We start from the raw sequence: 12,862 nt of genomic DNA, 5'->3' as shown, positions 1-12,862 counted from the left end.
TGCAGCACCGGCCGAAAACAGGCAATTTCCTTTTTTACTACACAGTTTTGATTATTAACATTGCCAAAAAATTTTTGCTCTGGGCTGTGGATACCGCAAGACAGGGCTGTCCAACTCCAGTCTTCAAAGACTAAAAAGATTATTGGTATTATGCTGCTGGCTGCATTGGCCTTGGAACTATGCTGACATTGTCAATGGGAGGTCAATCAGCCACAGCTCAGGGAAAAGTGTTCCCTGCATAACACTGTGGAGAACTTGTGATTGGATGCAAGTGAATGAGAAGTTTGGTTGGTTTCACCTCTAGGATTGCTGGTTAGGAATATTTGTTACGTATCTATTTGCCTAGCCTTCAAATATAATGATCATGAGAAAGAAAAGATAGGCTTTTACGGCAACATTGTTTTTTCAAAATGCAAGAATTTGTTTCATGTGAAAAATGGTCCTAGGCTTAACCAAGATCAGCTATGCTAATGCCCTGGCTAGACAGTAACAAAAATGTTCACTTAGTACACCTACTCACTGGGTATTGGTGAAATACCTGAAAATAAAGGTGTATATATATGGATGTAAGTAACGCAACCCATCAGTGTGGGGGCAAAAGGGATGTGTTGGGGAAGTACTGGAGCATGTTGGGACAGCCCTGCATTCTACCACGTCTACTGGATTTTGAAGGCCGATGCAGGTATGTGCGGCATGTGGTCCTTCGTTCTTATTCAAGCAGCCTAAACATACATTGTTTTCTCCATTCAAGCAAGCCATTAGACATACCTACTTGAGAAGACAGTGGTAAATCCCTGTCCTGTTACTGTGATCAGCCATAAACAACCTGGCAAAGGCAATTATTATAATATGCAAGATTTCCAGAATCTTTAGGGGCAATCTTACCTAGCAGAGAATTAACCACAAGACCTGTCCACAGAGAACAGTGATAGTTTAGGAGCCACCACTGTCAGTGTCTGCAGGTCTTTTGTCCACTTGTATGTGGAAAACAACTATCTCCCTACCCGTTGTTTTAGAGGATTATCTTGGGGAGCAGCTTGGCTGATGTCTGTAAGGAAAGTGAAATCTTTACAGATTTCAAAGATAACTTTAATTAGTCATAATGTTTTTTTTTTGGACTGGCAGATTTTTTTGATGGTTGCCTGGAAGGGTTCACAACTGTGCAGCCATACGGAGTAATGGTCCTGCCATCAGGGTGAGCAGCAGGACAGCCATACCTTTGGGCAGTTGTAGTTTGCAAAAGTCATTGCATGTGTCAGAGAATGTAGCTGGGCCTGCATATAGAGAATGTTTCTGTTTGCACTGCTCTCAGGCATACTTCTTTAGCTATTTGGAGTGTTAAAAAGGTTGAAAATATTTGCAGATGACAATTTCCTTTCCATGTTCACCGATTTGATGTGAAGTCTGTTTTAGCACAATAATCACGCATCTACTTATAAAGCTGCATTTTTATCTGTACATGGGAATATTTTGTGACATTTATAAATCTAATGTTATAGATTGATTTAAATACACCTTTGCAATTGAGTACACGTATTCCAATCTACCATTGACTTAATAATCGATCTCTTTTGTATTCAGTTTTACCATTTTATTGGCATATTGATTGAAACGCAGAATGGTTTTGATTTCCATATAATAGTTAACCAATCGACTAAGAAAGAGAAAACACATTTTGCTTGATCAATTTTTGATTGCAATTCTTCCCAAAAATTCATCTTAAATAGCATTGTTTTGATCAGTTTTTGATTGATTTATTGTTTTGCCGGATTGATTGAAAACATTGCATTATATATTGGTAGCTTAACTTCGAACACCTCCGCTTTTGTTATTAAATGTGCTAATTTTAAGTAACTCTCTCATGAAATAGAGTGCATTTATCTGCATGTATATTTCATGCAGATAAATGCTTGCTGTATTTTATCTCCATTTTTCAGCTACTTTGTTTTTTTGCTCTTTACATTATTGCATTATTTATACTATCTGCATCACATACCACTACATAAATGTGTTTTACAAGACCATAGCAGAGGACTAGTCAATATGCTGGTGGTATCTCTGCAGCTGACCTTTTCCCTGTTTCGGACCTACCATAACTGGCTACACATTAAGTCTCTGTGTGAAAGTAGGAATCTTGGTAAAGGAGCAAGACTTATTTTAATAACTTTTCCTCTTTTAAACTGGTAAGTGAAATGGCTAACAGGTAGCAAAAGTGGGTTCCAAATTAACAAAATGAGCAGGAACAGGAAGATGACCACGATTTATGTCCAACAGCCGCATAGTTGTGACATTACAAACTTTATTAAATTGTCAGGTGATAGCACAGTGCCCATAATGATCTCACACTGCTGGTAAATGGTTATAGGTTCAGTGCACAGGAGTGCCTTGGCACAGTCACATGTTAGAAAGTGCACTGCATTTAAGAAAGAATTAAAGGATAAAGTTCTTTTTTAGGGTACTTCTTGGGCACAATTCTAGATTTACCTAACATAACACATTTTCACTTTTTTGGGTTTAGATCCACCATAAGAAGCTGCAATAAATTTTCAGGGGGAGAGTAAGATGACCCATCTGAGATCATAAATGATGTCACCGGTGCTAATTCCTTGCCTGAGAATTAGTTAATGACCTGACACCTTACTCACTGATTTTCTGTCTATCTAATTTAAGGTCATTATTGGCTTTGCCTGACCCAGCCATATCTTGGAGCAGACTTGTCTTCTACCAATTGACTTTAAGACATTAATTAATCACTTTTCTATTGACTGTTGGTTTTGGAGAAATGTGACAAATGTTTTCAGGTGATGAGCGTTTTTGTTTGAGCATGGAAAAATTAGATTCATTTACTGCCAGGGTAGTAATTAGCACTATCTTTATTGCATTATTATAGCTGGCAGCTCTTTCGTTTTCATTTGGAAAATGCCATTTGTAGCTTTGAGGCTGTACAGAGGAATCACTATAAATTATTGGGGCCCATAGCAAAGTTCTTGTAAAGCACTGTGAGTAAATCTCAAGATATTCTGAGCACCAAGACTGTGCCATTCTTTTATCGACTGCATAGACAGTTTTCACATAATTAGTTTGCAGCGGGTGTTGTTAATAGTAAAAAACAATAATGTTATCTCTGAGGGGATAATCATCCTTACATGGGATCATAATGTTTATAAACAATCCTGATCACATAAAAGAATTAATGTAGACTCCTCAGCATTACTAAATCACATTTTTGTTTTGTGAAAAAAGTCTCCTGTTGCAAATAATCTATTCTTTCCAATCAGCAATAAGATATGATAGTCATTGTTTTTATTAAAGTATATATTTTTTTGCTTTTGTTATAGTAGTGGGAGGTTAGAACCCCCTTCAAGTTTTTTTTTGCTGTCTGTGACCCTGTTAGGAATAATCTCACTTTGTGCCTGTGGCCATTGTCAGTAAATATTAAGAAAAATCCAAAAAGTTGTAAAATGCGGACACACAATTGTAACGTGTATGAATAGCTAAAGAATGTTTTTGCAGTAGTTTGAGTACTAGAGATGGGGTAAAAGGATTTGAAAAGTGACAGGTTTTATTTCTACCTTTGTCCCACTGAGGTGATTCATCATCTGTTTTTCTTTGTTGTCAGGACAGTGACGATAAATTTTAAGATTTTTCTGTTGCCACTAGAACAGAGGGTGAGAATAAATCTGACAATGAGGACAGCGGTTCTGGTGACTACTGTCTAAAGTTATGTACATGCATGTATGTACAATGATTTATTTTTGAGACAAATGATCATAATAATCCTAGGCGAAAATCTAGCATGTGTACAGTGGCCCCCCAACCATGGGAGCCACTTTTGTCCCCCATAGAAAAGAATGCTGCTGGATGCCTCCTGCTCATCCTCATCTCTCCATAGAACTGAACAGTGTTCTGTGTACAGCACTTGCACATTCTAGTGTTGCTGGAAAGAAAAACTTGACAAAAATTCACACTGTACTCTGCTTAAGTGGTTATTTGGCCTTCTTGCCTAATCTCCAGGATAGAAGAAAAAGAAAACCCCCCAAGTGGGGCACATATATCATCCCCTACAATATCAGTTTATTTTTTGCTCAAAATACCATGTTGTAAAGTTAAAACATATCTGTAGTTTAAAGCGACCCTCGGTTAAGAGGGCTCATTTGTTCAGTCATACATTTTTGATGATGGATGCATTTAAGAAGCCTTGTAGTAAAATAATAAACATAAAACCAACAGCTTTTAATATTTTCTTGTCTATGAGCCCATATGGTTTGCAGACGGTGATTTCATGACCAATTCTGCTGGGTATAACTAATGTCAGCAAGCTGCTGTGGGCTTCATGTGAGATTTACAGGCACCATCAGTCTTGCAAGTGGCAGCAGCGATTATGATGTGTAAGTCATGCAGGATAAACAAATAACTGCAGCTTTTCTGAAATATCTCTGCATAAACACACACTAATGTGTTACATAAACAATGTTTAAAGGAAATGTTCAGCAATGAGTCTAATAATAAAATATCAAAGTGCACAGATTCACTGCAACTCCCATGGTCTTTGCCTTATTTTTTTAAAAGTATCTGCAATTCTCCAGAAATATCTACGCATTGTGTTCACATTCCAAGTATTCTCTAGCAGAGTTATGGAATATTTTCAGTACATAGATATTTTTGCAATTATAAATATTTTTGCTGTGCTTTTCTAATAAGGCCATGCCAATTTGTACTTGCACGGCAATGTGATTGTGCCTCTGTAAAGGGCCCACCCAAAACCCCCTTTTACCAACTATGATTCTCTTGATGTTCCTTACTCCATAACAGCCAACACTGAACTTATTTCAGTGTTGGAGGCCAAGACATCACATAGGAAGGAGTCGAGAGACTTTATAAAGACGTGCTAGCTCATCCATGCATGGTCAAGGCATGCATGTCCTAATTAACCAATTTTAGCAGCATTCAGTTGCCGATAAGGTCTGCAAGAGGCAAGTGTAACCAAATGGCCAACTGGAAAAGGGGTGATGCTTCTAATTGAAAGGAGATTGCTTACTGTTGTCAGCCAGGAGGTAGTGTTATTGGCAGGGTCTTCAGTCAAGTAACTTGATAGTGGATTCACCAAAGATAATTTAATTAAAGTGCACCTCACAAAAGCATCATCATTATAATTATCTGAATAATTTTTGGGGGGGCTTGCTTTGACTTTTAAACATTAAAAATGTGTTCTGGCCACACAACCAGGTCTCTCCATCACCTAGGCTAGGCGTTCAGGTGCAATCTGGGAAATGCCATCCTTGGTGGGAGTGTTTCTAATCCACTCCCACTGCCCTAATTATGCAGATTTTTTTTCTTTCCTTGCCTGGGACTCTAATGTCACTCAAGTGTGACTGCTCAGTCTGCAGCTGCTTCTTTTCAGCTTGTGAGCACTCCGTGCAGAGGGCTCCAGCTAGCGAAGGGAGGGAGTGGGTGGAGGAGAAGGTCAGGAGAGGAAGAAAACGTAATCTTGCCAGTCACAAGCTGGTCACTTCTAAACACTTCATAAATTAATATATTTTTCATGGACACAAGCTGACCCAGCCAGTGCCACCAAAGAAGACTGACATTTTAGTGCAAACAAGTGAGAATAGATTAATAATTGAAAGACTAGTTTTTGAGTATAGTTCCTCTTTAAGAACACTGTATACATTGATGTATCATTCCCAACTTAGTACAAATAGATCTATTGGTTACATACACTTTAACTCTATGAATCACAGAACTTGCTGGACAGAATTACTAATGTGTTAAAATATATCACACATACATCTTTCAACTGTTTATTTAGCGTTTTAGTCTGACCTTTAGCTTTTTAATAAGGATAAAGATTATACTCAGAAATCTGTTTACTTATACAAATATTTATTACTACTTTTTGTGATTTACAAACACAACACTCTTCTGTGCTTCTAGGCACCAAAAGTGGTTACCGATAGGGCCCAGGAGTGCAGACAGACGTTAACTGCTAGACATTTTCTGGCATTTGCAAATGCTTGTGCAGGGGATTGAGGTTTGACCTTTTTTTTTAAAGGTTTGTATGGAAATATGTAATTTTGTAACCAGTTGGAGTGGTTAACCATTATTGGAATCAACATGTAGCATCAAAAGAACAGCAGAGCAATGTTATTGCTTGAAAAATTAGGAGAATAGATGAACCCATTTGATTTAATGCTAACCTTTTTAGTGGGCTACTAAATGGGATTAACCACAATGGTACTGCCTTGAAGAAATGCTAATCCAAACTTGGCCTTAATCTTTTCTTCGCAGTGCTGCAGTTTGATATTGTTTTATCTTTGTGGTTGTGTCATCTGATGCTACTCACATCTGTATCATTTCTGTATCGTTACGTTTTTGATAAGTGGATAAATACAAGAGGATTGGTTTATATGTACCAGGTTGTAATGTAGCCTATGGAAATTTACATGGGTCTGTAATGCTGCTTAGATACTGTCAGATTGACACTAATGTGGAAGAGAGTTCCGCTGTTTAAACATGCAAGTATACATAGCATGTGTCCTGGGCGGGTAGAGCTGGCAGGACGAGGGCGATCTGATGCATTTGCTTCTTTTCCGTAGCATGAAGCCAACCTAATTACTAGGCTAGTTTACTATAGCAGCAGTTGTCTCTGCGGTCTTAGATGAAGGTCGACTATTTTCCTGCCCGTATTATTTTATAAACCAGTGAACTGCATCATCATATTCAAATCGTGCAGACATAGAAAAAATTCATTTGAAATTCAGGAGTCAATCAGTCCACTTTAGCAGCTTTAGAATGTATCCACTTCATAGAATTGCAGCTTATACAATGTGCCTGAGCTCAGAACAAACTCTGAGATCCATAGCTATGTAGCTGCTATTTTAAAGAGGATGTTTTTTTTTTTTTTTGTGTTAAAAATTATCTCATATTAAAGAGATCAGTTTGTGTAGTGTTGTATTTCTATGTACAGATTGTAATCATACATGTACATTGAAAGGACCATGTTTGCTAGTTACATACACAGGATCTGTTACATATTAGTTATGCAATGGTTGTGTTTTGCAACTTCTTTTCACGATACAAGTTTGTAAGATGGCAAACAACAATGATCCACCTGTGTGGTAGATATCTTACCCCCAGAGGAGTCTGAAGGAGGTTGTGTCAACATAGTACAGTGGTGGTCAACTGAAAAAAGTATAATAATACACTTCAACAGGGTCAATGTGTTTAAGGGCATTTGGTTGAAACAAAATAGTAAGGAATATTGAATTGAGAGTGAAAGAAAAGTAAAACCCATCATTCTCGGTAGCAGTAATCATAACCCTATAGCCTTGGTATCTGTGGTTGCACACTACCAGCAGTGGTGTCAGCATTCCTATTTATAACCCCCAGCATTGGTGTCAGCGCTCATACCTATACCACCTACCCTACCACCACCAGGTTGCAGCATTTCTGGAAACAAGCAAAGATAGCCAAAGTTCCTAATTTCTCTGCAGTATGTGAAAAAGGCCAGGAGAGTAAGAAGGAAACACCGCTATTTACCAATCCTTAATAGTGCAAAGACCACTGGTACATCAGTAGCCCAAGACATGGTAACTTACAGACGGAGACTATGCTAGCCATGTGTTGAACATCTGGGCTTCAGTGGTTTATTTACAATTTAAACTTCTTCTCTAATCAGAGGTTCCAGTTCTTGGTCCATTAACCTTTGGACAAATATTATTTTTTTCCTATTCTTCAATCCAATTTTCCAGTTGAACCTCCAAAATACGTACACTGAAATTGCTACACAATTAAAGCACAATTTTTGACAGGCATGATATATTGTGACAAGACTACAAAGGGACAAAGTCATTTGGTACCATATAGACAATCAGTGTTCTGATACTATAACATGGAAATGGTGTAGTAATGACCCATGAAACCTATGTTTCCATTAACAATTGAATTTTTTTTTTTAAATGCAACGCCAACTGCGATTACAAAACTCTAAGCTCTGTTCTTTTGTAAAAGTATCATATACCTTCATTAAATCACTGAACAATCACAGGCTTGTTAGGGCACATGTGCAGAAATGTGAATCTTTGTTTCTGTAAGCTAATAAGCATGTATAGTTGAATAGGTCAACCAGTTAGGAGTCTCATCTCGCATGATGCAATTAAATTTTCTGCTTCTCCTTCACAATGACCTGGATTGCCAATCATTCCTGGATGGGGTGGATACAGTTGTTAGAGCTCTATGAACTTAATTTTCTTATTAGCCGTTTTCCTATTACATAGAAAATAGGTAAAGATGTAGGTTAGATACTCACCACAAAATCTTACAGATTGCACCCTGTAGAATAATACTGTTGAAGTTTGGGCAAACTGTAAGGCTATAAAGTGGGATTGGATTAGGTCCTTAAATTATTATTGTTGTCTCTGCATTGTGGAGATTTACCATTCTGTTTGTCTTGGGGACCTTTGTCATTATGAAAGTAGGAAAGTCTAAAATTTTCAAGTTGTCCCCAAAACAAAAACTCGGGAAGTCTTCAGATGGTGAAAATTTTTTTGAGCACAACTAAACCCAAACAACTAACAACTAAACCAGTCCATTTCATTTCAGGGTGCCACCATCTTTTCTTCTTTGGAGAGATGTTTTTAAGCTATTTTGAATGACCACACTGGGATGACATAACTCCTGCATAGGTGGGCTGGAGTTTATTCATTTGTGGCATATGTAAGAGATGCCTTGCATGCTCAGCAAAATTTGACAGCTGGACAGTGATCAGGAAGGTATTACAGGAGGGATAGGAGTCTCTTGCTGGAATAAACACCTGCCTGATCAAAGATTTTTCAAAGTGAGACTTTAGTTTCACTTTAAGATGGTTATTCCCCAACATTGGATGGTATACTCCAATATTCTGCTGCATCTCTGAGACAGAAACTATGGGGAGATTTCCCCAACAGTAGACAGTAAATAAAATTCCTGGTGGGAGGTTTAACTCTTTCATACACCTAATATTGTTTACCTTTTTTGACACCCTTGCTGTTGATCATTGTATGATCAAATTTTAGAATCAGAATTCTTCTGATGTAATCAGGTTTGAACTTTGAAAAGGGGAGCAGTGGGTGCTAAGATGCTGAGAGAAGCTGCATACACACTTGCAATTATAATCGTTGGAAAAGATCTTTCCAACGACTAAGCACTCCACGATGCATGAACGATGCTGTACATACAGCACCATTCTGCTCTATGCAGAAGCGAGGGGGAGAGCGGCGGAGCAGCACCCCACTGCACGCTCTCCCCCTTCACTTGCATTACGATCGTTTGTCGTTCATTGTCTGTGGACCTGCCAAGACAGTCGTTCAGACGATGATTGACATGCGCTGTACACATGCCAGATTCTCATCCGATATCAGACCTGAACCGATGATGATTGAATCACAGTGCCTGTAGATAAAGGTGAGCAGGAACTGATAATTTACTACTTGTTAACTTTCTGTCACAGGTTCACTTTGAATCTCTCTTTATTTGTTATTGATATCCTATTCTCCTGGACAAGACTGAGTAGGAATACCAACACTGTGAGCATATTAGACCTGGATTGAATCCAACATTGCTGTCAGGCTAATATTTGGAGCTTGCTTACTGGAGAAGAGAACATAGGAAAGACCTGTTCTCTGTGCTGCGGTGATCACTCATTGTTACTCAGCAATTTTGTAGAGCATGTTTAACCATGTAGCTATAATAAGGAGGAGTATTTATAATAAAGCAATTATGTTTATGCTATAATGCTGATTAAATGTATTTTAACACACATTTCTTCTTTTCAGTTGTAGGACCAGCAATAGGAAGAGTTTAATTGGTAACAGTCAATCTCCAGCCCTTCCACGACCCCACTCACCTCTTTCTGCTCACACTGGTATGTAGCACTCTTTGCCACTCTGTTTTAAATTTCACATCACATATGCTGCTGTTATACATGGCTGTGCTCTAGATTTCACTTTATCATGTTAATGATGTTTACTGCGGCTGGAGTTTCTGGCAAACTTTTACCTTTGGAAAGCAATGATGAGAAAACAGCTTTGCAATTCTAAGTTTATGAACCATAACAGCACCACTTGGCGTATCAATGGCTAGAATCAATTTTATACTAAATAAACATCTTACAGGTTTGTGGCACGTGCTGAATAAAGCTAAAACTTAAAATCTGTTTGAATGACTACTTTAAAGTAGAAGGAAATTATCTTTGTATACATTTTTCCTCTTTTTAATGTTACCTATACATTGGCCAATAAGCTGTGTATTCAGGGCATTACCATTCCTGTGCCCTATTTTATAATATATATATATATTTATAATCAAACTGTACAGCAGCCATTAACACTAATATGTGTCATGAATTGGGTTTCATATGTTGTTTTCAGGTCCAGTCATAAAAAATGTCTGTAAAGAAACTGATATTGTTTCTAAGGCTTGCATCATTAAAAAAACATTTTAATCAAAGTCACAGAATTAGATATGTAGTCATATAATCTAACATAGACAAGCAGTCTCTACTTATAGTCTTGCTTGCACTTTCCTGTTACAACAGCTGTGTGGGGCATCTGATTGTAAATATGAGGTTCATTAGGCCCCGGAGAACAGCCTTAAGCAAGGACTTGGAAACTGGTAATGATCTTTTCGGGTGAGAAGAGAAATTTAGTACTATACAGAATGGCTGCCCGGCAATAAACTCCTGTTCCATGGGGAGAACAACGAAAAGATGAGCGGGAAATACCTGGCATGGGTTTCTGGTTTTTGGCGATTGCTCATTCAGGAATCCACTGTGCCACATCACAGAATGGCATTGAAGGGACACCTGTAACTTTTTGCTAGGGTTTTGCTAAAGTTAATCATGAAAGATCATCTTGAGCAAAATAAATAAATAAATAAAATCTAGCGTTTATATAGTGACCTAGTGTTCTCAGTAATACAATACCACTGCCCTACCCCACCTACTCTGCTTTAAAGTGTGTTAAAGGACACTTAACTTGAGGTGTGTAATTGTGTTATGTGGGCTTGTAGAAGCATGCGTAAAGCATTTCCTAGCAAATTAGTCATAAATCATAAACACGTTATAATATAGAACCAAAGTGAAATAAAAAATGTGATTCATTGATCACGGGTCTTTTATTGCTCAATGGAATAAAGGTCACTTGGATATTTTTGTAGTAACTTTAATCTGCTTTAATTGCAAGAGTAACTAAGGTGACCACAACAATATTCCACACAACCTTTCCAGTTTTGAATGTTTCATGTCTTTATTGAAATTTTAGTATTAGGTTACTTTTCATGGTGGTCTTGGCTTATCAATTTAGTAAGGGTTGAAATGGTCAGCATAAAAAATATCTACTGGATAGATCATGAAAATCTGATCCTTGTCTTTGTATAGCTCATTGAGTGGAGAGATTGTAGTAGCTTAATAACCTACTAATCAAGGTAATGTTGTCCCTGTCTAGTATCAAGATCACAATGTGACCTGTCCTATTTCTTTAACCTCCAGATATCTCTCGATTAGTACCAAAATCCATTCCCCTGTGGCTTTGCCATTATATCTTATACCAGGTGATGCCCTATGAAATAATTTTCATCATTTATGCATACCGTTAGAAAGTGTCATGAACTAAATGTTATAAGGCAGCTCATATTGAATCAGACTGATAATTATTTTTATGCTGCTTTAAGCTATATGCTGTGATCAGCAGTACAGACCTAGAATTTATCTGAATTTCTAATAATGCTTGAGCTCATCTTGAGGGACTGCTAATTCTGAGTTAGCATGGAGTCATAATACGGAGTCCCTTTCTATCATTCTTCCCAGAATTAGGTAAAAGATTAGGTTGGATTTTTCTGCTGCTATAAAGCAGTTTCTGATTTCCAAGTGATCACGACCTGCATGTTATTGCCAGGATGTACAACGCATCCATATACAGTCAGTCAATGGAAGCATAGCATGCAAGAGCACATTTTTTTTATGATTATGTAATACAATAGCTATGTGTGTCTACAGTTTGTAACTTGTTTTATCTGTACTGTTCATGACCTTTCCTTCAAATCCTTTCCATAGAAGTTAGATGCTTAAATACATTCTCGCAACTCCATTTTAGTCTGTTAAATATACTTCTGAAATATATGAAAAATCGTAATGATCCTGTCTCTAAATACCATTCTCAATCTCAACATCTGTAGTGAGGTGTGGGTTTCCTCCTTATTCCAAAACGTAGTTAGGTTATTTGGCTTCCCCCCAAAATTGGCCTTGGACTGTGCTAATGACATATGACTATAGTATGGGCACTAGATTGTGAGCCCCTCTAATGGACTGCTAGTGGTGACAGGGCTATAGACTTTGTAGTGCTGTGTGATATGTTGATGGTGCATAAATACATGCTATTAATAAATCATATATATGGTGCAGCAAGTGAGCATTGTCACCATACACAAGTGAGGTAAAGGCAGCATCACCAAGTGAAAAATAGGGGCAAAAAGCCTAAAAGAAATAAACTTTTTGCATTTGCCACATGTAAGGCTGTTAGTTTTATTATAACATTTTTTTTTTTCTTGGGTTTACATGCACTCTGTCATGATGTAACGTTAAGCTGGATATCTGAGATCATAAGTCGTAACATTCATTTATTTTTCCCCAAAGTATCTGTGCAAATTTTCTGATGCCCATTGTGTGGCCTTATTATTTGTCTCTGATGCACCGACAACGTCATTGCTGACATAGTGGGATGAGAGATGGGGGTAATTAAGCACCAGATAGTGCCAGTCAATAAATATTTATTGCAACTTCACCTGTGTATTTTACTTCACTCCAGCCAGCCAGTATGAGTTACTTTTT

The 12,862-nt window shown here is 37.7% G+C and overlaps 1 protein-coding gene across 5 annotated transcripts in view; it reads left to right on the top strand.

Annotated features, from left to right (window-relative positions):
- Positions 1-12,862, top strand: part of MAST4 (microtubule associated serine/threonine kinase family member 4) — a 293,670-nt gene that overhangs the window by 201,708 nt on the left and 79,100 nt on the right. For all 5 annotated transcript variants that reach the window (XM_072416332.1, XM_072416336.1, XM_072416333.1 and 2 more), the window contains one exon: positions 9,813-9,901. In XM_072416332.1, coding sequence (XP_072272433.1) covers positions 9,813-9,901 — 89 coding nt within the window. The remainder of the gene's footprint in view (positions 1-9,812; positions 9,902-12,862) is intronic.

Source organism: Pyxicephalus adspersus, chromosome 6 (assembly GCF_032062135.1).
Source record: "Pyxicephalus adspersus chromosome 6, UCB_Pads_2.0, whole genome shotgun sequence".
Lineage (NCBI taxonomy): Eukaryota > Metazoa > Chordata > Amphibia > Anura > Pyxicephalidae > Pyxicephalus > Pyxicephalus adspersus.
The sequence above is the reverse complement of the archived record's forward strand: the minus strand, read 5'-3'. Positions and strand labels throughout refer to the sequence as shown.